We start from the raw sequence: 27,791 nt of genomic DNA on the forward strand, positions 1-27,791 counted from the left end.
CACATCTCGTGAGAGTAATTGTGAAAAAAGTGTCTCCCTTCTTCCCAATATTTCATTAATTATTTTTCTAAGCCATTATAATAAAAACTGACTTTTTTAAATGAGGAAATGATTACAAATTCTAATTAAGTAATTAAAAGTCTAGTTAATTTACTACCTTAGGTAATGTTCGTTTCCATCGTAGACTTGCCCCAATAAGAAATCGGGGGCCAAATACTGCCCGCCCTCGACATGTGAACAGGCGTGTTCTAAAATATTAATTAATTTAAAAAAAATATATTGTAATTTAAACAATTTGTTATTATAACTAAAATATTTTAAGTATATAAGTTAGCTTAGGAAAAATTATTTATTTAATGGAAAATTTGAGGTAAAAAAACTACATCGGAAATTAAGCGCTTTCAGATCAGGCGTAGTTAAAAGAAAACAATATTACAATTTTTAATTAAACTAAATTGAAATATTAAATACTTTTAACTACAGTTTAATTAATTAAAAGTTTAAGGTAAAAAAAAAGTTAATTTTAAGACATGTTAATTATAAATAATTTTCTTCATTCTTAAAAATATGTTTAAAATAAAACGATTGTGGTAATTAAATAGAAAAACAAATAGTTAAAAATATTAAGAAAGTAAATACAGATTTTGAGATATTTTAATTTGAATTAAAAAGATTGTAATTATGTTAATAAAAATATCAAATTTTTCAAAAAGTATTTTAATTAAAAAAAAGTTTTTTTAACTAAAAAATTAATTATAGAGAACTAACCAAAAAAAATTATTTAATTTTAATTAAATTAACATTTTATTCTATACATCTTTTAGTTAAAAATTGCTTTTTTGTTTAACTGTAATTTAATTACAATTATAGTAATTAATTAAGAAAATTAAAGGATGCAATATTTGAAATATTTCAGTTTTTTTGTAACAAATTTATTACTTTTTTATCATTTTTTTGTGAAAAAAAATATATTTTTTTATATAATGAATTAAATAAAAAATATAAATTATACAAAATCTTAATAGTCATATTAAGTTGAAAGAATTTTAAATAACGAATAAAATATTCAAAAAAAAGTTAATTATAATAATTAAAACAAAATTCAGAGCTTAAAAAAATTATTAGAAGACTTTTTAGTAACATAATTAATTAAATTAAAAAAATATAATTTAATTAATAACTTATACAAAATGTTGACCTTCAAGTTAAAATTAAATTGAAATTAATATGAAAATGCATTTTAAAATAATTTTAAATAACAATTAGGATATTTAAATAAAAGTAAATTACTCCTAATTAAAAATAAAGTAAGTAATTAAAAAAATGTAATTAGGTACAAAATTCAGTTAGATACATTTAATATAATAAATTTTAATTATAATTAAGATATTATTTATCATTAACAAAAGACTATTAAAGGACTGTGGTAATTAAATAGAAAAAAAATAGTTAAGATTTAAAAATATTAAGAAAGTAAATACAGATTTGATTGAGATATTTTAATCTGAATTAAGAAGTTTGTATTTTTTTTAATAAAATATGAAGTTTTTCAAAAACTATTTTAATTAAAAAAAAAGTTTTTTTAACTAAAATATTAATTATTAGAGACCTAACCAAAAAAAAATATTTAATTTTAATTGTAATTTAATTAAAATTATAGTAATTAATTAAGAAAAATTTAAGGATGCGATATTTGATATATTTCAGTTTTAATCGTGACAATCTTATTTATAATTTTTTTGTAAAAAAAAATATACCTATTTTTAATTAAATAAAAATTATAAATTATACAAAATTTTAAAAGTCATATTAAGTTGAAATTTTAAATAATGAATAAAATATTCAAAAAAAAAGATAATTATAACAATTAAAAAAAATGTATTAGAAAACTTTTTAGCAACATAATGGTTATATAATAAACCATTTTAATTACAAATTAATTAGATGATAAAAATTAGATAATATAAATTCTATTAATAATTTTGAAAATTACAATTAAAATTTTTAAATTAAAAATCATACAGATTTATATTTTAATGGCAATTAAATAGAAGAAAATTGACTGAGTTTTAAAATATGTGAAAATGTGTAAATTGAAATATTTTAATCCTATTTATGACAATTTTATTAATTTTTCATCTTTTATAACTAAATTAAAAAATATAATCTAATTTAATTGATAAATTATACAAAATGTTGACCTTCAAGTTAAAAATAAACTGAAATTAATTAACAATTAGAATATTTAAATAAAAATAATTAAAAATAACAAAAAAATATTTTATGAAGAACTATCCAAAAAACAAAATATTTAATTAAATTAAATTAACATTTTATTCTATACATCTTTTAATTAAAAATTGCTTTTTTTGTTTAACTGTAATTTAATTACAATTGAACCCTATGCTGGAACAACGTTGTGACCGCCAAATATTGTTTTGTTGGAAAATCGAAAAAAACGAAAAATAACCGATTGCTTAATCAAATGAATTTAATATATGGCTAATATCAATAACACTAAAGAACTTAACCATAGAGAGGCATTGCAGACTTGACCACATACAGAATTCGGATTTACGAGAATATTTTCCTTATTTCAATAAAACAACGTTGTATATCCACGTCGGTTGCAACATTGTTTTAGGGAAATAGGCTGTTACAACGTTGTTTTAGGATTAAAAATAAAGTTAAAGTAAAAAAATAATTTTTATTTTTCATGTCAATCAAAAATAAAATGAAACTACATATTTTCAGGCACCGCTTTTAATATTATGATAGAAATTGATATATTTTAATGGAATATAATCACACATATGTAATAAGTTGGCAAGTTTCTCTTTTTTGATTGGAAGAGGTTCATTATAATAGACCTCCCGTATAGGTCATTCAGAGATACTTCAACCATCGTTTTCTTGGGTGATTTTAGCGAATACGACATCCATGGTTGAATTGTGTTATGGGATATTTTCTTATCCAGATACTGTTCGGGTCATCCGATGTTATTTGAATCCACACTCCCCTGTGTTATTTTGCATTTAGGATCCTTCCAAATTGAATTTTCTGCATCAGTGAAATCTTTAAAAAATGTCTGATGCATGTAAATAACTGTGAAGGGATTGTTTACTTTTGATTTGGCGATCACATCTGCCCACTGTAATGGAACATAAACCGAGAAAGGTTTTTTGACCCTTTCAATCTGAGCAAAGTCTCTATCACAAGGTAAAAAGCACTAATCAAAAACTTTTGCTCCACCTGGGTAAAATATGTTTCTTTCAGTAATAGTCGAAGCAATGTTATCATCTTCCAATTGTTATTCTGTCCTACGCGTCGGTCCGACCAAACCACAAGTTTTCTTTCCTGCTTTCGACCAAGACGATTGAAATTTTGGGTGACATAAAATAGTAATGGCGATGCAATCTCAGTAGAACCTCGATGTGCCATTACTTCATGCCATAACATCATTGTAGCTATACTATTTTCCATGTTATGAACACAATAGTTATAGGTAGAAAATTGCCTCTGATAGAATGAGTTAGGTTTAGGCAAAAAAGTACTTGCTGCAAATCTTTGCATAAAACCACATAATTAGGATTTATCTTAGCCATTTCGGTATCTTGTCTTAATGCCCGGTAGCCTGCTTCTGCTCGCATGTGATGGATTTTACTTTCATTTTCGATTTCCCTTATTTCGTGTTCATCGTTCGTTAAGTTTCATGAACAGCTTGTCATAGTATGAACAGGTGTCTGATCTGGGAAGTCCAAAACGTAGGTTAAATTTACTTTTAAATATATCATGATAAGTCCTTAATGAGACTTTACTTTGTGGGTATTTTTCCAAGAACAGTCTATACATTTTTGAGATGCTCAAATCAGCTGGGAGGCAGTTCTTTGTGGATGCATTTCTGCTATAATGATTTTCCTGCTGTGGAAATGATTTAATATGTTCACATATTTTCTCTGCATCTGTTAGCTTTAGTTTTTTTTGGGCGATTCATATGCTTTTCACGTTGGTCAGTTATATTTGCACCAGATTTTATTTTATCCACAAGGCACTGAAGTCGTCTCTGGGTGCATTGAGAATATATAACAAACTGTTGATTTGCATACGGGTATATTATTTATGGCGTATTTCACAGTGGTTTGGCGGCGGGATATTGCCTCCTCAACCCTCCTTCTCTTCGGCTCTTGAATAGAAATAATTTGTGATAGGTATTGTGATTGACTATCTGACTTAGCTGCCTGAAATTTTGGAATATTTGGTGCTTTCCCACCAATAATTCATCACAGCACCCATTGAGCGACTGAGAACACTTGCATACACGTCTCTAAAAATTAACACTGTTACTGAATTTTAAATGGTAGGTACTTTAAATTAACGTACTTCATCTGGGCGTTTTAAAGCTTCTTTAGGGACATTTCTAGATGAAACGTAAGCGTCTCCACTGTCTCTGCAACCGTTTTCCGGCATTCTGCTTCCAATTGTCAATCTGCATCTTTCGCCTTTTTGCCCCTATTAATCTGTGTCATCACAGAGCTTGTCAAAGTTTAAAACGTTGGCGGCACATATAACGTTGTTCCACAGAACGAATCATAGAATAATATTGACTATTGAGGGGGTATGGAACGACCCCCTAAGACTAATTAAAATGGCGCATAAAAACCACCAGAAAATTGTCGTATGTCCGCACTACTTTGTCAACGGATTATTTAGGTCGCATACAACGTCACAGAACACAAAACAATTTGTGGTTGCTTTCTGTACAACGTTGTTCCAGCATAGGGTTCAATTATAGTAATTAATTAAGAAAATTTATGGATGGGATATTTGAAATATTTCAGTTTTTAATCGTGACAATTTTATTACTTTTATCATTTGTCTGTAAAAAAATATACTTTTTTTAAATAAAAATTATAAATTATACAAAATTGTAATAGTCTCAATTAAATTAAAAAAGTTAATTATAATAATTAAAACTAAATTCATCTAAAAAAAATAAACTATCGAAAACTTTTTAGTAACATAATGGTTATATAATAAACCATTTTAATTACATTAATTAGAAGATAAAAATTATAAAATGTGAATTTTAAATAATTTTGTTATTAATTTTGAAAATTACAATTAAAATTTTTAAATTAAAAATTATACAGATTTATATTTTAATGACTATTAAATAGAAGAAAATTAATTAAAAATTAAGGAAGTAATTAAAAAAATTTAATTAAATACAAAACTCATTTAGATACGTTTAATATAATAATTTTTACTTATAATTGAGATATTATTTATCATTAACAAAAGACTATTAAAATGTATTTAATCTTTTTTAAACTGTTTAATGTAAAATTAAATTAATAATTTTAATTAAGAAATTTAAGATTGGAGTTTCGAAATAAAAAATTAAAAAAAATGCTTTTTTTGGCAACATTCATATAAAAAAATATAAAATTAAAATTTTTAATTAAAAGATGTACTTTAAGATCAGTTTAATTACAATCAAGATTAATAAATTATATTAGGAAAAAAATTATACATACATACTTGACACCTATTAGATAACAACTTTTAAGTGATGCAAAGGAAAAATATGGTTTTGCTAACGTATGGTCATCTGCTGGAAAAATCTACCGCTGGAATCAAGAGATGGACAAAAAGGTGCTAATTAGGTCAAAATCTGATTTATTGTAATATAGGTATTCACTTATGTTATTTTTTTTTCTTTTTACGGTAACGTTAAATTTTTGAATATCTCCATTGTATATCACATAAATGAACCTTGCAGAAATTCCGTAAATACAATAGTTTATGAATATGGATTCTCTTTTTTTATGGGTTGATATATGAAGCCGAATAATTGTACAAATGCATAGAATAGTTGTACATTTTTCGTTCTGTGGGTGTGTATAATCGTACAATTATTGTGTAAATTAAATTTTAATTTCAGGGAAGTTGAAGTATCTGCGTATATTATACATATACAGACCAATAAAACCCATAAACTAAATATAACATTTTTTTTTTTATTTTTATTTTTTTTTTTGGAGGTAGAAGATAATTTTTTTATTTTTTGACACCATAAACTTCTTTTTTTTTTTATTATTTATTACATGTGGATCTCGAATAATAGTGTGTTTAGAAGGATGAATGCAAGTGAAGGTTTTTCTTTTGTTCATTTTAATATACGATCGTTATGCGCAAGTTTTCATGATTTTCAGGAATTTGTGACAGAGGAGAGATTTCAGGTGGTGGGTCTGTCTGAGACCTGGCTCAATGATAATATACCCACTGAAAGTTTACATATTCCAAATTACAATCTTATTAGAAGGGATAGAGATGGACGGGGTGGTGGAGTAGTATATATACATAATACTCTGAAATTTAAAGTTTTAAAACCTCCAGAACAAAGCAGTCTTCTTGAACAGATTTGGGTAAGTGTTAAAATACAAGGTAAAACAATATATTTTGGTTCTCTATATAGACCCCCTAGTTTAAATGTTAATGAGTGCCTTGAAGATTTGGAAAATACCCTGGTGAGTTTCATGCCATGTTGCAATCATATCTTTTTTGGTTCTGATTTTAATATAGATATTTCACAAACCGATAGTGCTGCTTGTAAACATTTATTTCGCTTGTTAAACAAATTTAACAAATATAATTTGTCCCAACTTATACAATCTCCTACTCGCGTTAGTGAAAATAGTACCTCGACTCTAGATTTATTAGTTACGAATTCGCCGGAAATGTCATCTAAAGTGGAGGTTATTAAAATGGATGATATATCAGATCATCATTTGGTTTATTCAGTTTTGCGATTAGAAAAAACTCGTATACCAATTTCATTTCGAACCTATAGGGATTATTCTAATTTTAATTTAGACATTTTCCTGGCAGATCTTTATGCTATAAATTGGGATCTTATTTTCTCTTTCAATGATGTTAATCATATGGTTTCTTTTTTGAATGAAAACTTAATCAAAATTTTTGATGCTCATGCTCCAATGAAAAGCTCTAGATTTACTAAGGCACCAGCACCTTGGATAACTCCTAATATAAAGTTTATGATGAGGTTAAGACGTAAAGCCCTATCAAAATATAAAAAGTTAAAAACCGAAGCAGCATTTAATGAATATAAGCAAATCCGTAATTATGTAACGTCAGCTGTTCGAAATGAAAAAAAGCGTTTCTACAACATAAATTCAAAACTGACCCTAAATCATTTTGGAAAACGTTAAAATCTTTAAACATCAGTGACTGCTCGAAGTCATCAGAAAATATTCTAGAATATTCACCTTCAGATTTTAATAACTTTTTTGTTAATAGTGTACCAAAAGTAACTTTAAACTCTGGCAATGATATATTTCAACAATATTCATCAAATGATCCCGCTTTGAATTTGGAAAATCCATTTAAATTTAATCAGGTAAACGAAGAGAACGTAAATAAAGCCATATCCCAAATTAAAAGTACTGCTATGGGTTCTGACTGCAATACCATAAAAATGATTAATCTCGTAACAGCTTATATTTCCCCGCATCTAACATTTATAATAAACTATTGTATTTCCATGGGTGTTTTCCCGGATGCTTGGAAAAAAGCTGATATAATCCCTGTCCCTAAGATTGGAAATCCAACGGAATTATCGCACTATCGTCCTATAAGCATACTCCCTGCCATGTCCAAAATTTTTGAAAGAATTGTTAATGATCAGCTTAATGAATTCTATGAAGCTAAATGACTTTAGTCGTGCATTTGACACACTGGATCATTTAATTTTATTGGCAAAGCTCCAATATTTTGGGCTACATACTTCTGCTCTTAAACCGCTAAAAAATTATCTTTTAAATAGACGTCAAAGGGTAAGAATTAATTCTATTCTATCTGAATATTTGCAGTTGGATCAGGGTGTCCCGCAGGGAAGTATTCTTGGCCCCTTACTCTTTTTGTTATATCTATGTGACTTTCATAAATTCCTTCGAGTTTGTGAATCGCACCAGTACGCCGATGACACACAGATCTATCGTTCATTTAACTTTATGGAGGCCATAGAAGCTGTGAATGCTATTAATTTGGATCTTTTAGCCATATCTGACTTGTGTAAGAGTCACAGACTCGTATTGAATGCTGCAAAGTCCAAACTCCTTGTCTTTGGCAAGCCCCTTCCAGATACCGTGAAGATCAGCATAGATGGATCTCCTTTACCTCCTTCTAATAACCAGAAGAATTTGGGGATTGTCCTTGACACGGATCTCAGGTTTGAGGGGCATGTGTCGAATTTGTTGAGGGCATGTTTTTATAAATTAAAAATACTCTATATGAACAAACAGTTTTTGACAGCTGATATTAAACTACATCTTAGTGATACATTAATTTTGTCAATTGTTAGTTATGCTCAAGTTCTGTTTTGGCCTGCCTTGTATCAACCGGAAAAGAATAGCCTTCAGAAAATTCAAAACGCGTGCCTCAAGTTTAGTTTTGGTATGAGTAAATGCGACCATGTCACTCCCCTGTTGGTCAGATCAGGGTGGCTTTCTTTGGATGAACGCTTTGTACTGCAAATGGCTACACTAGTCCATAAAGTTGTGCTTTTCGGACAACCGGCTTATCTATCTAATAAATTAATTTCAAACTCCAAAATTCACGGCAGAACCACACGAAACGCGCATAATTTTGTTATTCCAGGGCATAAAACTGCAAAATTCCAGGGCTCATTTAGTTACAATGCTCCAAAAATCTATAATGCACTACCACCTGAAGTTAAGTCTCTTCTCTCTGTAACAACCTTTAAACAAAAAACTAAAAATAATATTTTTCAAAACCGACATAGGTAATCATCTCTGGTCCTTCATCGAAGTACCTACTATGATTTATTGCGCATAGCAGATTATATTATATTTATTATTTTACATTTTTATTCTGCTATTATGTTCTATAAAATTTTGCATTTGTGCTTATTAATATGGTTAGATAGAGTAGCTTTAAGCTAGATCTCGCCATTACTTATTTAGTAGTTAAGAAAACATGTATTTTTATGCTAAATAAAGAAGACATTCATTATTATTATTATTATTATTATTATTATTATTATTATTATTATTATTATTATTATTATTATTATACTTAAATAAAATTAGAGAAAAAATTAATTAATTACCATATTTAATTGCGGGGCTTTTATCACTATTTGGTATCCTGAATGGCACCGTACCAATAATCAGTGGCATATTAACCGACACCAGGTCCGGCTCTTTTTCCGTATCTAAACTGACCTAAAACATGTAATTAAAATTTAATTTGAGCTTGACTTTGTTTAAGTTAATCCTTGAATTTAAATTAATTTAAAATGAACTTAATTAATTATACATAAAATAAATAGACTTACAGTTAATACATAAAAAACTTGTATTAATCGACAAATATTAACCAAAGTGGTGGGCACAGGTGGTATAACCAAGACCGTCCCACTGTCCCACTTAATCCTTTTATGGGGTTTCACTGGGTTGCCCCTGTAAGTTTAAAATTATATAAAAAATTAATTAAAAATGAAAACATACATACTTGTACTCTAGGACCACATTTTTCAGATCCTTAGACACCCCAAGGACCCCCCTGTCGATAAAAAACTCGCAAATTTGCTCTAACCTTCAAGATAAAAAAAAGCTCTTTAGAAAAAGAAATGGTGTTTTTCGAACTCACTCTACCTCACTCTCAGTTTGACTTCCTCCTCACCCTGATTGTCTATGGTGGCTTTGATTTTAATACTTTCCCTACAAACGTACGCGGATCGTTCCAGTACGCACCTGAGTGACACCGTGCCCTTTTTGCAACACCAGCAGCACGTCGACCTACGATCCTCCAATACGGTGGGCTTCTACAATGTAAAGAATATGTATTGTTGATTTTCAAGTTAAAACTCTTTAATTTTACTAAATAATGTTCGTCCATGCAGTCGATGTGTGGCCCTATGACGGTGAAATATTTCATCCCTTGGGGCGGGCTCGCGTACGGAATGTCGATGGTCACTTTAAAGAAATACCGGATTTGGGCCGCTTTACTCTCGAACGAACATGGAAGGGACGATTCCGGCAAGGTGAATCTAAAAATAATAAAAGAGGTTTCGTCCAGGCACTTAAAGTACTGCAAATGCTCAGTGGCGAAGCGTACGAGTAGATAAGGTAGACACTGTCTACCCAAAATTATCCAGTTATTTGTCATTAATTTATTACGTAATTATTTCATTTAATTGTTGAATTAAAATAAAAAAAAAAAATTAACACAGAACGTAGTCGCTATCCTTACTATTATTATATAGCCCCGCCTGCCGCACCGATTAAGATAAAAATAAAGGGCTGATTAATGTATACGAGCCCCAGGAGGACACATTGATATTTGTCTTCCGAAATTTGGAGCATCTAATCGAACCATATACGCATCAAGCAGGCTCCAGAGTTCCGGCCGCATATTCGTAAATACCCGACGTATAATCCACCCGAAGTAGTTTCGTTACATAGCAGACGCATCAGACTTATTACCTGACGCGTGATCCACTCGATCTAGCTTTATTATGTACCAGACGTATCAGACTTATGTAACTGACGCGTTATTTACTGTATAATAAAATTAGAAGAGAAATTAAAAAAAAAGAATTTTTTTAGTAGTAAATAAAAGTATTATAAATACTTTGACCAAAATTGTTCACTTTTATTAAAATTTTAAATATTCCTAGGTAAAGTTGGGTCACCCTAAATAAACAAAACTTTTTAGGCTTAATTTTAGACAGATTTATTTTTTTGATTTATTGATTCCCAAAGCTATATTTTTTGCAACACATGTTTTCAGACAATGTGGAGACTTGGTATTTCTTTTCTTTATGCCTCCTGAGGTTCTACCAACAGCAACTTTTTTTTAGTTCCACATCGACGACGTGCTACTGAAGTCGGCTGAACTGTAATCCGTTTACCACGACGACGATATTTGTTTTTGGATAAGTTTTTAGCTGGGATACCTTTCCACTTAAAAGCAGTGAATAAACTATTAATTAAAGTAGTTTTTGAACCTACGTATTTTTTATATTTTCCAAATATGTATTAATAGCAGGAGCAAAGTTCTCTGGATCTTCTTCTAAATATTTTAGGATTGTATCACAATGTTCTAGATACCTCTTTTTTATGTCTTCAATACTAATTGGTCCATTGTTAAGGTGTTTTGGAGTATCCATATTACCAATTTTCACAGCTTGCATGATTCGTGTTTTATTTTCTGGCTCTGCTTGTATATTTTCTTCTTCTGTATCATCGGTGGTGATTAACAGCGATTTAAATATATTTTTGTTGGCAGTTTTTCCCGAAGCTACTTGATATAATATGTATTTCATGGCATTGGATAAGGTGTTAAATGCTGTAAGAAAATTATACTGCTGTAAGACTAACCCCTGGTGCTTACAGTGTTTCCCGTTAAATCCTACTGGACTGGTGCATTTACAAGCTTGCATATCAACTAAATAAATTGTATTTTCTGAACTTTCACTTGGGACAGAAAATTCAAGCGTTTTCATGTTGGTGCACGTAATTTTCATTTTACTATTCGAAGATATAGGTAAGTATTTAGTAGCAACAGCTTTAGATGTTCTTTCATAAATTAGGTCTAGAATACGTTGCTTATAATAGTTTTCGAAACAAACTACGATGTAATCCATCAGTTGTACTAGATTAAATGCTTTTGCTCTTTCCAGAGGTATATCCTTTAACAAACGAAACATTACCTCTGTGTAGTTATTAGTATCACTACCTCTCAGTGGTAAGTTTAATCTGTAAAAAATACACCATATTTATTCTTGATTAAGATATATTTCGCTCACATACTTTTTAAAACCCTCATGGTTGCAATCTTTAAAGAACTTTTCTTTGCTTGCCTTAAGTTCATTAAGTGTTTTTGCATTCAAAATGTTCTTGAAAAGTTTATAATACTTTTGAGCATCGTCTCGCCGAACGCCATTTTTACTCGTAAGTATCCAGCGCCATATCGCCTTAAGAACATGGAATTTGGAACATGGAACATGGAATTAGTTTGTAAAACATTATGTTCGCCTAGATCATTACCTGTTAAAATTACCGTTGGTTGAATCTTTTGGGGCATAATGTCTATTAAGTCTTTGACAGCTACATCAAATGAATCTGATTTTTGGCAACTGCTTAGTATACAACCAACAGGTAATCCTTCTGCCGAAGTCTGTGTCACCAAGAATTATACTTTATGGTCATAAACGTCACAGTTACCGGAAGCATCTACAAATATGACTTCGTTAGCTTGTTTTAGTTTTAGTGCGCGTTGCATCAATGGAGTACAGAGAGCAACAGCATAATCTTCATGCAATCGAGATATTTTGTAAAGCACATTATTCCTTTCTTTATGTTTCGCTAAAGTTTCTTCTAATTTTTCTAACATAGGACGTCTAGTTCTGTCACCGAAGTCTTCCTTAAATTTCTTCTTCCACAAATTTGTGACTTAATTTTTAGTTGGCATAAAGAACCTAAATATATAAGAATATAAAATATATTCATAAGAGCCGCTTTATCAAACGATCGTTATGCCTAAGCCGAGGGTTAACTCTGGTCTAAATTGTCACTTTAATTTGGACATTGGATATATTTGACAAAAATTAACCCTTGGGTTAATAAGGAAAACCTTTCATTGATAAACCGGCCCTGAATATGAAATATATTGTTACCTATCGTATAAAATGTCCTCATATTTATCTCCATTATCTTCCATTTTTTCCGCGCAAAAAGTGTGATAGGCTGAAGCCGCAGAGTGTCCTCGATTAAAAAGTTCTAGTAAATGATTCTTGGCTTCATCGCCTAGTGGTCTTTCCCTGATACAGTAATTGTTAGGTGATTATGCACATCTTGAAATTTTATCATGCAAGGCCATTCTACTGTAAACGGATTTTTTTTCTTTGACTTAGATTCCTCAAATATTTTCTTTATAACGATATTTATTTTTGCTTTACAATCTGAATTCTTTGTCTTCCGTTTACGTTTATTATTTTGAGTTTCAAGTTCTGAGTTGGTTGCAGGTCTTTTTATGCATTAGTAGGTACCTTAAAAGTTTTCTCAATAGTCCATGTTTCTTTTGTCACAGTTTGTAGATCAGCCATCCATTTCTGTAACGAAATCAATTTGACGTTAGTAGACGAAATTATGGAGAGAATGTATTTTTTCGCGTCGATTTGTAGTAATTTCGTATAACATTATACCTAAGCGAGTAACTGCGTCACCGTCCATGCATTGTAATGTAATTACAAAGGTAATTTGTAAATCCATGGATGATGACTGAGTTTCATGTATGTAGGTATAAGTAATAAGATATTAGGCTTCCTCCTGGATCCCTCCCTGCTACAAGCCAAATTTTCCTACATGGATTACGTTAATTTATAAAGAATAATTATGATAAAAATATTATTTTATTTAACGTTAATAATAAAATATTATTAACGTTATTTAGTGCCATCTCTTGGTTGGTGCTCCACGAGTACCATCGCGAACAACTACTAGTCCCTATATACAACGTAAGACGTTTTGAGCCGTATTTGAAAACAGCTCGGAGGATGCCAAACACATTTAGTGCTGTCAAACGTTGTTTGCGATGAGAAAATTGAGTCTATTTTATTTTGTTTATTTTAAATATCATTCTTTTATAAATAATATTAAGTGGAAAACAACAGACACTATTGTGAGGGAAAGGGATACGCCAGGATTATAGTCTTTTAGTTATAATAAAATAAGTATTTTTTTTTAAACCGGACGCCCACTATATTAATAAATTTTTTAATGCTACCCGATATTCCACGTATTTTAATATAATTTATAGTCCTAATTATATTATCCTTTTGGTTTATTAAGCTTTATAATTATTATCTAATTGATCTTCTTAATTACGCCAGTTACGAAAATTCCCGAGAGCTATATTTACCTAGAATTTAACTTACCTCGACATCTTCTTTTGACCTAAATTTGGTCATAATACATTGAATACCTTCTTCAATTATTGCGTTATATTCATAGTTTTTTGGTAGATCACCTAAATCACGCATTTTTTATTTTATGTACTATCTACTTTCGGAAAACACGTGTTACTTGTTCACAGCCTTGAATTTGAAAGCCAAATAAATGATTAAAAATTAAAGGACAAAACACAACACAAAAGATAAATAACAGACGTGTCGTCATGATATGTCAGGTATTTAGCTAACGATGCTCGGACGCAGCCGAAATATCTCGAGTCCATAAAGCGTCGGGTATTTACGAATATGCGTTCCGGCCGCATCAACATTCAGCCTATTAAGGCGGGTACTCACTTAAAGGTGTATCACGTAACGTATCTGATACGGTATTAAGTGAGTACGTCAGCGCGAGCCTGCTGCGAACTTCTTCTAGGAGGATCGCACTGCGCTCGTAGCTATCCGTCTCATGGCGGTTTTTTGACGAACACAAAGAGGTTCGCAGCACGCTCGTGGACGTCAGTTTGATCGTATTTCAAGTGTGTACGTCGATGTATTGACACGATGGGAGAGCAGTGGACAAAAAATTGAAAGCAGATGCCTGGGAGAATATTGGTCAGGCTATGGGTATACCGACAGAAAGTTGCAAGAAGAAGTTATAACCTTATTGGCTTGCTACAGAAGAGAGAAAATGAAAACGAAGAACAGCCATGGAACCGGTAAAGGTATGTATTAATAACTATTTTTTTTTTAACAATTTTTGTTTTAGAATTTTTTGTATTTATGCTAATTTATTACAGGTACTTCAGTCAGAAAAGAAGTCTTAGACATACCCCTTTCTGACTCATTCACATCACACACAATAACTAATTGGCATGTGTCAAACGAACCCTCCTTTTCAGACCATCAGTCTATTTTGTTTGATTTAGAGGCAAAAATATGTCACTCAGAAGAGACGAGAATACCAAAACTTACCAATTGGGACTCCTATGTAGAGGGTCTCTGTCTGAGTTTAGATGAAACTCCTACCGATTTAAACACAATTGAAGAACTAGAAGATTCATCTAACAATCTAATCAATGCAATCAGTAACTCCTTTGAGAACAGTTGTCCCGTAAAACAGAAGGCTATCCGAAGGGACGTGCCTTGGTGGAACGAAGAACTCGGACGTTTGAAACGAGAGGTCAGGAAACTGTTTAACAAAGCAAAAATTACTGGAGACTGGGCGCACTACAAAACAGCCCTCACCGTGTACAACAAAGAACTTAGAAAATCAAAAAGGAAATCATGGAGGCAGTTTTGCGAGGGAATAGATGAATTAGCCCCAGCACAACGTCTGCAAAAAATCCTTTCAAAAAATCATTCGAACGGAATTGGTCTACTAAAAAAGCCAAGCAGTGAATACTATAACGATCAAAAAGAAAGCCTAGAGGTACTTCTTCAGACTCACTTCCCGGGATCGCAGATTATTGAAGATAACCAGAACCAGTCAAACCTCCAAAACGAAGGGCTCCAAAACCCAAACGGGAGAAGTAAAAGGCTGGCAAGCAAAATCCTCACAACTAACAGAATCAAATGGGCAATCGAAAGCTTTAAGCCCTACGAATCTCCAGGCAAAGATGGAATTTTCCCAGCTCTGCTACAAAGAGGCTATGAGATACTAAAAGTACACCTACAAAAAATCTTTAAAGCCAGCCTCATTTTACGACACGTACCACTAGCTTGGAGAGAGGCTAATGTAATATTCATACCAAAAACGGGGCGTCGTCCTGAAAACGAAGCAAAATCATATCGCCCGATTAGTCTAACCTCCTTTCTTCTAAAAACAATGGAGAAAGCAATCTACGAATACATAAGAAGCGTAACTCGTTCTAGAACACCGCTCCACCCTAGACAATTTGCCTACCAAGCAGGCAAATCTACAATAAAAGCACTGCACTGCCTCGTAAGAGATATAGAAAAGTCAAACGACTGCAAAGAAATTGCTCTTACTGCATTCATTGACCTAGAGGGAGCATTCGACAATACCTCACACCTGTCCATAACAAAAGCATTGCAAGACTGAGGGTGGAGGCCCCCATCGTAAAGTGGACAGGATCAATGCTCAAGCACCGCTCCATCACAGCAGAAATAAATGGAGCGTCAGCAATAGTAACCACAGTAAAAGGTGTCCCCAAGGAGGGGTTCTGTCACCTCTACTGTGGACATTAGTAGTAAACAAAATTCTTAACATATTAAGTAGATCCGGATTCACAGTTCTAGGCTACGCAGATGACCTGGTAGTAATAGTTAGGGGCAAGCACGAGGGCGTAATATCGAATCGAATGCAAAGTGCCCTAAATACTATACAAAACTGGGGCGAAACTGAAGGATTATCTTTAAATCCTAGAAAAACAATTTTAGTGCCGTTTACCAGAAGAAGGAAGCTAGAACTCAGAGCACCTATATTAAACGGAACTCAGCTAACATTTTCCAACGAGGTGAAATACCTGGGGTTAACTTGGACCACAAACTAACTTGGAACAATCATCTAGACAAGACCATTTCCAAAGCCATAGTGGCAATCTGGACATGCCGCAAACTCGTTGGCAAGACATGGGGGCTAAAACCGAAAATGGTATACTGGATCTACCAAACAGTCATTAAGCCCATCATCACATACGCTTCGCTGGTATGGTGGCCGAAGACCAAACAAACAACCGCACAGACCAAATTAAACAAAGTCCAAAGGCTGATATGTCTGGGAATAACCGGGGCAATGTCTACTTGTCCTACCACAGCCTTAGAGACACTGCTAAACATGCCTCCACTTCGCATATGCGTGAAAAAAGAGGCAATTAACAGTGCTCACAGGCTTTTCCAAACCGGCAAATTCAAGCCTGGGGATTTAAGTGGTCACCTGCGCATCCTCGAAGAAATTAAACTGGAAAATGCCAGCAAACCACGTGACCACATAACGGCCATGCTGGATCTAGAAATTCCATTTGAAGTGATCATAGATGATCGCCAATCATGGGAGAAAAAAGAAGTACCAAAAGCCGACAATGCATCGCTATGGTACACAGACGGTTCCAAACTAACAGAAGGAGCAGGACTGGGCGTGTCAGGCCCTAACATTAAGATCTCAAAGTCACTGGGCAAATACCCTAACATCTTTCAAGCTGAAGTGCTTGCCATAGACATATGTGCAGAAGAGTACATCAACCAAGGCCTCCAAAGAAAACACATATTTATACTATCAGACAGCCAAGCTGCTCTAAAGGCCCTGAAAGCTTTTAAATGTGATTCAAAGCTAGTCTGGGAGTGCAAACAAACCCTAAAGCGCTTTACAACAAAGAATCAAGTAACACTAATGTGGCTACCTGGCCACCGGGGTATAGAGGGGAACGAAGAAGCCGATCGCCTTGCAAAAAAAGGGGCTCAAACACCATACTATGGTCCAGAGCCATACTGTGGTTTAATGAAGACCCACATCACCGAAGACCTAAACAGGTGGGAAAAAGAACAATTGCTGTCGCACTGGAGAAGAGCACCAGGACTAAGACAGGCAAAAAAGTTTATAACCACTTCTAGAAAAAGAGCTGAACAGCTCCTAGACATGAACAGATCAGACATCAGAACAGCAGTCGGACTCCTAACCGGTCATTGCCCAGTGAAATATCACCTAAAGGCAATAGGTATAACAGAGGACGACCAATGTAGATTCTGCAGCAATACCACAGAAACAGCAGAACACCTGCTCTGTGAATGCCCGACCCAACTCTGCAAGAGGCTCAAGTACCTGGAAGGGGTACAACCAACACCTCAAGAAGTGGGACAACTACCTCCCAAAAATATAGCTTTGTACGGCAGAAGTCTAAGACTTTTTGAGACAAACTAAGACAAGTGGAGTTATGCACAAAATATCTCACAGGTAGCAGTGCTGAGCGGCGGATCAGCCGAAACAACTCCCTTCTCAATCTACAATCTACAGGTACTTCAGAAATTTATAGTAGCAAATGTTTCGCTTTCGAATCAATGTCCTTCCTCGCAAAGAGAGACGCTCCGCGGAAAAATCGACTAAATACTATAACTAGTGTAAGTATTTTATATAAAGTAAAAATATTTAAAATATACAGGGTGTAACATAAAGGTTGGGAATAAATTAAATAGTAGATTCCTTGGTAAAAAATAATATTTTTTCCATATGAAGTTATGCTTTACGGGGTTTCTTTTCAACTTACAGGGTGTCAAATTTTTTCTAAAAAATGTTATTTGTTTTTTTTTTTAGATTTTGATTTTTAAATTTGCTTTTTGGTAATAACAGGTTTTTACTGTAAAAAAAGCTATTTTTTTACCCAGGAATACGCCATTTACTTTATTCCCAACCTTTATGTTACACCCTCGTTTAGAGCTGATTCAAGAATATTTGTTTTTCCAGGCAATTCTTCCCTCGGCCATGCTAATCTGCTAATTCATTTCTTAGTCCTTTAACTTCCGATGTAAAGCGGCGTGCAACATTTCTTATAGGATAGAATGATGTCATATCATGATCGTGTCGCCAAGTTCCTTCTATTAATTGCCAATCTTCGTTTTCGCTATCGACGTAGTGCCGTGGCATATAAAAATTATGTGAAGAGGGTCGCCTCAAAAAATTGTGCAAGTGAACTATAGCCATTACTACAACAGTCGCTTTAACTGGCTCTAAGAGCATTGGTTCCCTTAGCACCCTGAAAGTGGATGACAAAATCCCAAAGACGTTTTCAACCACTCTCCTAGCTCTGCTTAATCTATAATTAAAAATCCTTTCTTTCGAGCCTTTGGGATGATTCTGCCCTGGATAAGGTTTCATAACACTTTCGCTCATGGCAAAAGCAGAATCGGCAAGAATAAAGTAAGGTAGTTTCTCAGTTCTACCGTTTAGATGTATAGGTGCTGGTAATTGAAGTTCATTATTTTCAATCATTTCGTGCAGTTTGCTGTTTTTAAAAACTCCTCCGTCCGAAATCCTTCCTTGACAGCCGGCATCCACGTAAAGAATGTTATAATTTGCATCCACCAGTGCAAAAAGAACGATGCTGTATGTAGACTTATAATTAAAGAATTCTGCTCCACAGTTAAATGGAGCTTTTAATAATACATGTTTCCCGTCCATCGCCCCAATGCAATTGGGAAAATTCCACAAAACATTAAAATCGTCTGAAATAGTTTTCCACTCTTCACAGTTGTTAGGAATCTGCAACAAAGGAACCATTTATTATAATTTAATGTTTATTCATATACAGGGTGTTTCTTAACCTATACGCATAAACTTGAGAAATTATTGCTAATGATAAATAATTACTAACAGTGAAAAAAAATTTAAGTAAAATATTTTTAGTTTCTAAGATAATTCTTTTTTTTTCCACAAAAATGTAATAACTTTATCAGGTGGAATTTTGTTTTCAAATTAAGAAGTAAACAAGTCCGGATGATGTTTATTATGTTTAGTAGTACCTACTTTGCTATCAGTTGATACAGCTGTGGTCGTATTTCGTTTTTTATTAAAATTATGCCGCATAATTTTTCATATGAGGAACTAATGGACATGTTACTGGCATACGGGGAATCAAGACAAAACAGGGTGGCTGCAGCTAATCTTTATGCACAAAGGTTTCCTCATAGGTATCATCCGTCGCGTGAAGAGAAACTGGAAATTTGCGGCCGAGGCCAGGGCAACATGGTGGAGCCATTAGACCTAGGCGCATTTTAAATCTAGAGATTTTGATTTTAGATATCATCGAAGAGCATCCTGACATAAGCACTAGAACAATTGCAACGCAATTTGGATTATCACCAGTCACAGTTTGGCGAATTTTAAGGCATGAATTACTATATCCATTTCACGTCCAAAGGGTACAAGCTTTACTTCCAAGGGATCATGCGCCTCGAGTAAACTTTTGCGAGTGGTTGTTACATCAGCAGCCCAAACTTTACCAGGAACGTTTTAGCTACGGATGAAGCAATTTTCACACGCAATGGTATTCACAATTTTCGCAACACGCATTTTTGGGCAGTTGAAAATCCGCATGCCATTCGGCGAACAAACTTTTAACAACGATTTTTCAGTAAATGTGTGGGCTGGAATTGTAAACGGAATACTTATTGGCCCTTTCATTTTGGATAATCGTCTAACTGGTGCTCTTTATTTACAATTCTTGCGACAAAATTTGCCGGTACTCTTTGAAGAAGTCCCTCTTCACATTAGGCAGAATTTGTGGTTTCTTCACAATGGTGCTCCACCACATTTTGCGCGACCAGTGCGACGGCATTTGGATCGAATGTGCCCCGAACGATGGATAGGCCGAGGTGGTCCAATTGGATGGCTCCTCGATCACCCGACCTTAATCCGCTTGACTTTTATTTTTGTGGCCACCTAAAATCTCTGGTGTATGTAACCGAAGTTGACAATGAACAAGAATTAAGAAATCGGATATTTGCTGCCGCCGAGGAAATTCGACTACAACCTGGATTAGCTGCTGTCTGCAACTCTTGGATTAGGCGTGCTCAATTATGTATTAAAAGGCATGGAAATAATTTCAAACAGTTACTATAATAGTTAAATAAACATTTATTTTGGAGAACTTACGTTTTTTTTTTAATTTTAATTAATAAGTCGTAACTAAAACTATTTTACTAATTTTTTTTTCACTATTAGTCATTATTTGCCGTCAGCAATAATTTCCCAAGTTTATGCGTATAGGTTAAGAAACATCCTGTATATTTGAAGAAAATAAATATAATATTGTATAATTTCCAATATTGTATCAGGAGAGTAATGGGATGAAGACAGCACATGGTGAAATAGCTGCAGTATCAGCTGAAGAAGACAGCTTAGCAACACCAGAAGTAGCGCCAGAGCCACCAAGGAAATCGGCAAAACCGGATCCAAAATTACAAATGCTGAAAGAGGCTTTCGGAATCTTAAAAACTGCTTCATCAAAACCAACTGATTCAATAAGCAATATAAAATTAGAAGTTTTTTGAAATTCGTCGGAAGTAAAACGACAAAGTATTCCGAAAATACTAAAAACGCTGTGCAAGAAGGCATATGCGACTTAATTTTCAAAGCAGACAGACATTACTTTGATATTAATGTTAACATTCAACCTGTTTACTCCAACCCGATACGACCAGGTGAATACCATGCAGCACCGAGTACATCCGGATATGTGTTACATGTTCCTACTCAACTAGATCGACATCTCTCTCAGCAATCCCAAGGCCAAGAATCTCTGGCTCAGTCATCTTTAAACCAGTCATTCTCAAACCTGCCATCCCGACAGTCGTCTCGAAAGCAGCTAGCTTCAGATCATCTATACTCAAAGTATTTCGGAGCGTCTACAATCACAAAGCAATTGATGTCTTCAAAAGACTCTCAACGCCCCCTATCTCCTATTCAGATACATTTAGGACAACCATCACCAAATTGTCAGCCATCTCCGCATAGTGAATTGCAGAGTTACTTAATATGGACTTTAATGATTAGGTATAGGTATAGTTTAAAGAATAATAAAAATATCTTACCTTCACGTTGCCGACGTCAATGATTGCTTTACAAACTTCTGGAACAAATTTGCTTATGACTTGCTTGGATTAAATGCATACTGCAAACTAGTAAACAAATCACCACTTGCCAAAAATCTCAGTGTTACAGCCAATTTGTCTTGAACTGTTATAGCTTTTCTGAACTTCGTGTCTTTAGTGAAAATCTTAAATCCAATAAGATTTAACAGGAATTCAAAATCTGTAGATGCCATACGCGTGAAATTCTTGAAATGTCCACTGATCTCTTGAGACTTTATGTCCAATATTAAATTAGTTCGATTTCTTTATCTGTATATTTCACTTTGCCAAAATCGACGAGGCCTTTTATAATCTTCAGTGAGGTTGTATATAAATATAAACGCAGCACAAGCCACCATTTCGGATAACATTTTCCGCGTGATTTCTTTGCGAGCTCTGCGAATCTCTTGCTAAAAAGAGCGGATCCGAAAGCTCTTAGCTGGATACGCCATAAACGAAGACGAGGCGTACACACTTGTAGGTTGATACCGTTTCAGATACGTTACGTGATACACCTTTAAGTAGTAGTTAAGAGTACCCGCCTTTACGTATGCAAAATTCACTCGCGGCAAAGACATTCGAGCTTTTGCCTATCGAAGTCGACCAGCTATTTTATTATGCTGTTGAGGGTTATTGTTTATGGACACGCTTGATCTGGTCGGCCGCAATACATCTTACAGGTTTTTTTAGTGGTTATTTATGAACGACTGTTCGATATTGGCGATTGTATTTTAGTGTGTTTTTTTTGTAAGTTGTATTTATTTTTATCTATCTATCTTTTTATGCTAGTAGTAATTATTTTTTTCTTTTTTATATCACTACATTATTTTTCTCTTTGAGTTAATATTTCATGCGCTTTCATTCTCTATTTCATTAAAGTGAATAATATTGAATACACATTTTTTTCTAGTTAACGATTTTTATTATTTGTCTACTCGAAAAAAAAGTTCACGCTTCGCCACTGCAAATGCCTGGAAAAGACTTAATGCTACCGAAAAATTATTTTATTCCAGGCACTTAAAATAATTTAATGAAATGTCTGGATTAAAGTTTCAAACTTCGGGCTCTTTCTAAATAATTCTGGAAGAGGTTTAGAAGTACTTAAAGATTTCTTTCAAGGACTCAAGTTCTTTAAAGGCCTAATAAGTAGATAAAGAATTATTACAAGTAATAATAATAACAATAATAAAATATAAGGGATTATTTTTTCTTACTTAAAAGGGAATTTGTGCACCCCTCTAGGTAAAATCGGAATGGTCGTTTCCAAGTTCTTCTCGCCCCATATGGTTTGCCTCTGATCCATAAAGTACTGGTCACCTTTCACCTTAAATAAGGGTTAAATTCAATTATTTCTAAAGAAAAAAAAATCGAAATTTATAGGTTTACCGTGCGTCTGTCTCCAGATAGCATCACTTTCCATTCCGCGTGTGCTCGCCCTCTTAACACTACCCTTATGGCTGGAAAAAGGGGAATTTTATCAATCCTTTGTATGCAAAAAAAAAGGGATGAATTGAGATATTGGGGTTTTAAAATGCAAATTAAAGGGTGTTCTTGACCCTCTTCTTCAGCATTTTAATGTTCTTAATTGGGAGTAATAGTTTTTGCGTTAAGAGCCATAAAAACCCTTAAAATGTATTATTTTAGTTCCAAATCGTAACAAATTAACAAAAAATAACAATTTTAATATTTAATAATTTGTCTTGGTTGGAAATGTTATTTAACAAGATTTATTATTGGTTAGATATTTAATTTCAATTTTTTTTAAATATTTTTTTCTTGTTTCAACGCTGTAACTTAACGTAAAAAATTTTATAGTTTCTTAAATTTTTTATTAATTTACTTCTGTTTTAATTTTCATAATTCTAATTAAAACTGTACATATTTGATTTTAAAGAAATTTGTGTATTTATAGTATTAAAAAAATCATAAAAAATATAATTTAATAAAAAATGTTATTGTAAAAATTCACTCACAAGGTAATTAATATCTCAATATTAAAATTAATTTAAAAAGCTATTTTGCTAATTTAAAACAATAAGTTAATTATTATCTCGAAAATAAAATAAATTGAAATTGAAAAACCATCGTTCAAATTTTAAATTTGAAAACTCCTAATTAAAGTTAGACTTAAGAAACTACTCCTAAATAAAAAACTAAGTAAATTACATATTCTTCAATTATCAAAATGAAAATTAATAAAGTAATATGAAAATTAGAAGTATTTTTTAAATTAAAAAAAAAGTGAATGATTTCTTCAAAATTAACGTTTAAAAAAAGATTGCTAATTAAAAAAACTAAGCTGTTGATGATTTAAGAATTACTATTAATTAAAAAGAATAGTCCTTTAATTAAAATTTATTGATAATTGAAAAAGACTCTTAATTAAAAAATTCCTAATTAAAAAGAACTTCTACTGATTAAAAAGGTAGGTTAATTTACATTTTTTTAAAGATGTATTTAAATCCCGAATAAACGATAAAATTATAACTGAAATAATACAGGGTCCTGCAACAGTGCAGTGCGTTGGTCTTCCATAAAGCCTAAAAAAATAACGTTAAAAATTTCTAACCTCTCAAAAAATGTTGAGACCTGATAGCGCATATCTGGAAATTATTTTGTATAATATGTATATTTAATTTTATTATTATATATATATAAAATTTAATATTACATTTTATATATATATGTGTCAATAATGGACTTAATTGGGATTCTAGAAGAATGGAGAATTACTTTAACTTAAATTGTTTCCTTCTGTCATATACAGGGTGTTCGTAGTTAGCAATCATATTTTACGAATTTCAAAGCTCCATTTAAGCTCCAAGTTAAAAATGTGCGTCCACAGAAACTGAACGTGTTTGGCGTGGCTCCGGCTTAAAGTCAAGTTTTAAAGGGCTAAAGTTAATTGTTTTGATTGAAAAGTGTTGCACAGTTATATTTAGTATCAATCAATAGTGTGGTGTATTTCTCGATACAGAAACCTTAACAATCACTTGTTTTTATTGTTTTACCATAATACAGTACAATGGTATTCACGGAGAGGCAAAAAACCGAGCTCAAGACCTTGACCAACGGTATGGTACGAGACATTGTAAAAAGCACTATATCGGATACGGAATTTTTGAATATCTTAATAGACAAAATTTCCGATAAAGTGTCGCAAAAAATTAACGATCAATGCAGCAGCTATCGAGCAAGGTGAATGACTTGGAAACACGCATCACACTTCTTGAGAAGGAGAATGACCAGTATAAAGCAAGGATAGATGAACTAGATCAGCGAAGCAAACTAAATCAGCTGAGAGTATATGGATTACCCGGAAACTCTCGTGACCAAGGACAACTTATGGCACAGGTTACTAATATGTTTGAAACAAAACTTGGTATTAAGGATATTAAACCTGCTTTTTGTCGAAAATTTCGAGGATTTCAGAATAACAAAAACGGGCCTGTAATTGTTCATTTCAACAGTTCCACGGATCGTAATGCTATCTTTCAGGAAAAGAAAAAACTTAAGGGAAGCCAAATAAGTATAGTAGAAGAATTAACAAAAACAAGGTATGAGTTGGTGCTTCTTGCAAAAGAAAAATTTGGGAAACAGACTGTCTGGACTATCGGTGGTAACATTTTTGTCAACGTAAATAATAAGAAAAGAGCCATAAAATCCGAAATTGATGTTAATAATATTGGATAAGCTGAGGCCATAAACAAATACGTTTCTTTGGGTTTGTATTTACCATCGAAATCTTTTTTTTATAGTTTAAGTTCAGTGCAGTTCTAAGATTTTCTTACTTATATACATATATATATTTTTTGTTTATTTGTGGTAAAAGGGGAGAATTTTTTTTTTTTTTTGTTTCTATATCCGTTTGGTAGGTGTCATTTTTTTTTCTTTTCAAAATTTTTATTTTTTTTTGTTGTTAAATATTTAATATGGTGGATTTGCGTACATGTTTTTTAAATGCGCGGTCGCTTGTGCCACGACTGGCAGAACTAAAGGAAATTATCAATGAGGGTGATTATGATATTGTAGGAATTTCTGAAACTTGGTTAAATTCGAATATTTTATCATCGAATATTAATATTAATGGGTATAACATTTTAAGAAATGATAGAAAAACTAGAGGTGGTGGGTTGGCTTTTTATATAAAAAATAACTTACAATTTTCTAATATGGTTTCTGTTAGTGAAGAAACTTGTGAAGAGTTATGGTTTCAACTAAAATTTTTTCATAAAAATTATATGGTTGGTGTCCTCTATAGACCTCCCAAAGGTAATATCAATAATTTTCTACAGACTTTTGAAAAAAGGTTGGCTGATTTTCAGCCTTTGGAAATCATATGTGGCGGTGATGTAAATTTAAACCTTCTAAATATGGAACATCATTATGTGTCAACTTTTTATGATTGTATAGAGTCTTTAAATTTACAACAAGTTATAATGGAACCTACAAGAGTTACAGGGACATCATCTGCACTTCTAGATTTAATTTTGATTCCAAATGACGAAACAAGCTTTGAGGCAGGTATTAGCGATTTAGAAATTTCTGACCATTTCTTGACGTATTGCAACATAATAAACAAAAAAACTGACAAAAACCTTAAATTTATGTCACGAAACCTCAAAAACATTGATAGAGAATTGCTTAACGAATTTTTACAGGTCACCCCATTTGAACACATAATTTATTTGGAAACAGTTAACGAAAAAGTCGCTGCCTTAAATAATTTTTTGATAAATTTGTTCGACGTTTTAGCACCTCTAACCCAGCACAAAATAAAAAAACAACAACCTCCATGGTTAACTTATACCATTAAAAAAATGATAAGTTTGAAGAACAAAGCCTACAAAAAATATCAAAAGACTAAAACTGATTTGAATTGGGACTATTACAAACAAATTAAAAATCAAGCTAGCATTGCAATACGTGAAGAAAAAAAACAATACCTCGCACAGATAGTAACTATGGGTTTTAAAGATAAAAAGATTTTCTGGCAAAGGCTAAAGAAACTTAATGTATTTTCAAATGGCAAAGTTAACGAATTACCCGATCATCTTAATGTCCCCAATTCTATAAATAATCATTTTATACAGGCCTCAGCGCAGAACAATTCAGTGCATGGAGATCTTTTAAATTTGTATCAAAATAAGCAAAGGCGTCAAATATTATCAAAATTTAATTTTCATACTGTGTCCACTGATATTGTGAGAAAATATTTATTCGAGATTAAATCGCTTGCTACCGGGGCGGATCAAATAAATCTAGAGATGTTGTTGTTGTGTGTGGACCGAGTTATACCTTTTGTAACTAATATTGTAAACTCATGTATATTAGACAAATGTTTTCCTGATGTTTGGAAGGTCTCAAAAATATTTCCACTTTTAAAAAAGCAAAATATTTCCGATTTTAATGATTTAAGACCTATTAGTATTCTGCCAGTTCTTTCTAAAGTCATGGAAAAGATATTAAATGTCCAAATTAGGGAGTACCTAGATAAATATAATATTTTACCGGCATTTCAGTCAGGGTTTAGATCGGGTCATAGCTGTACCACGGCACTTTTAAAGATCACAGATGATATTATTGAAGCTACTGATCAGGGTAAGGCCACTGCTTTAGTACTTATCGACTACAGCAAAGCGTTTGATCGTATCAATCATACATTACTCTACGCGATCTTAGGCTATAATGGGTTTGACTCTGACGCAATTGATATTATTAAAAGTTATTTAACCGATAGAAATCAATACGTTGAAACGAATAAGGGCATTTCATCTACTGCATTTCAGTTATGTGGAGTTCCACAAGGTTCCATATTGGGACCTGTTTTATTTTGTATTTATACTAGTAATCTCACCAGTTGTTTAAAATATTGCAGTGCTCATTTATATGCTGATGACACGCAACTCTACTTTCCTTTTTTTCCTGAAAGTAAAGAAATAGCTGCCAAGAAAATAAACGATGATCTAAAAGCCTTAATAGATTTTTCAGAAAAACACAATCTGCAAATAAACGCGTCTAAATCTACCTTCTTGATTTTCGGCAAAAATCGCGAAGTATTGCATCAGAGTATGGCTTTGGAAGCTTCCTCAAACAAGCTTTTGCATTCTACTTGTTTCCGCAATTTGGGACTTCACATTGACACCAATATGAGGTATAAACAGCATATAAGTAAGTGCATTCAATCTGCTTATTCTAATTTAAAACAACT

General features: G+C 32.6%; 1 protein-coding gene across 1 annotated transcript in view; it reads right to left on the reverse strand.

The window, feature by feature from the left end:
- Nucleotides 1–134: 134 nt before the first annotated feature.
- The window catches only part of LOC126749402 (arrestin domain-containing protein 3-like), a 31,279-nt gene continuing 3,622 nt past the window's right edge, over nt 135–27,791 (reverse strand). Inside the window, exons 3-10 of the mRNA XM_050459088.1 lie at nt 22,967–23,037; nt 22,795–22,904; nt 9,925–10,093; nt 9,699–9,868; nt 9,556–9,639; nt 9,380–9,503; nt 9,152–9,266; nt 135–248 (exon numbers count right to left, since the gene is read on the reverse strand). Coding sequence (XP_050315045.1) covers nt 154–248; nt 9,152–9,266; nt 9,380–9,503; nt 9,556–9,639; nt 9,699–9,868; nt 9,925–10,093; nt 22,795–22,904; nt 22,967–23,037 — 938 coding nt within the window. The 3' untranslated portion in view covers nt 135–153. The remainder of the gene's footprint in view (nt 249–9,151; nt 9,267–9,379; nt 9,504–9,555; nt 9,640–9,698; nt 9,869–9,924; nt 10,094–22,794; nt 22,905–22,966; nt 23,038–27,791) is intronic.

The sequence above is a fragment of the Anthonomus grandis genome (assembly GCF_022605725.1).
Source record: "Anthonomus grandis grandis chromosome 1 unlocalized genomic scaffold, icAntGran1.3 Chromosome35, whole genome shotgun sequence".
Classification (NCBI taxonomy): domain Eukaryota; kingdom Metazoa; phylum Arthropoda; class Insecta; order Coleoptera; family Curculionidae; genus Anthonomus; species Anthonomus grandis.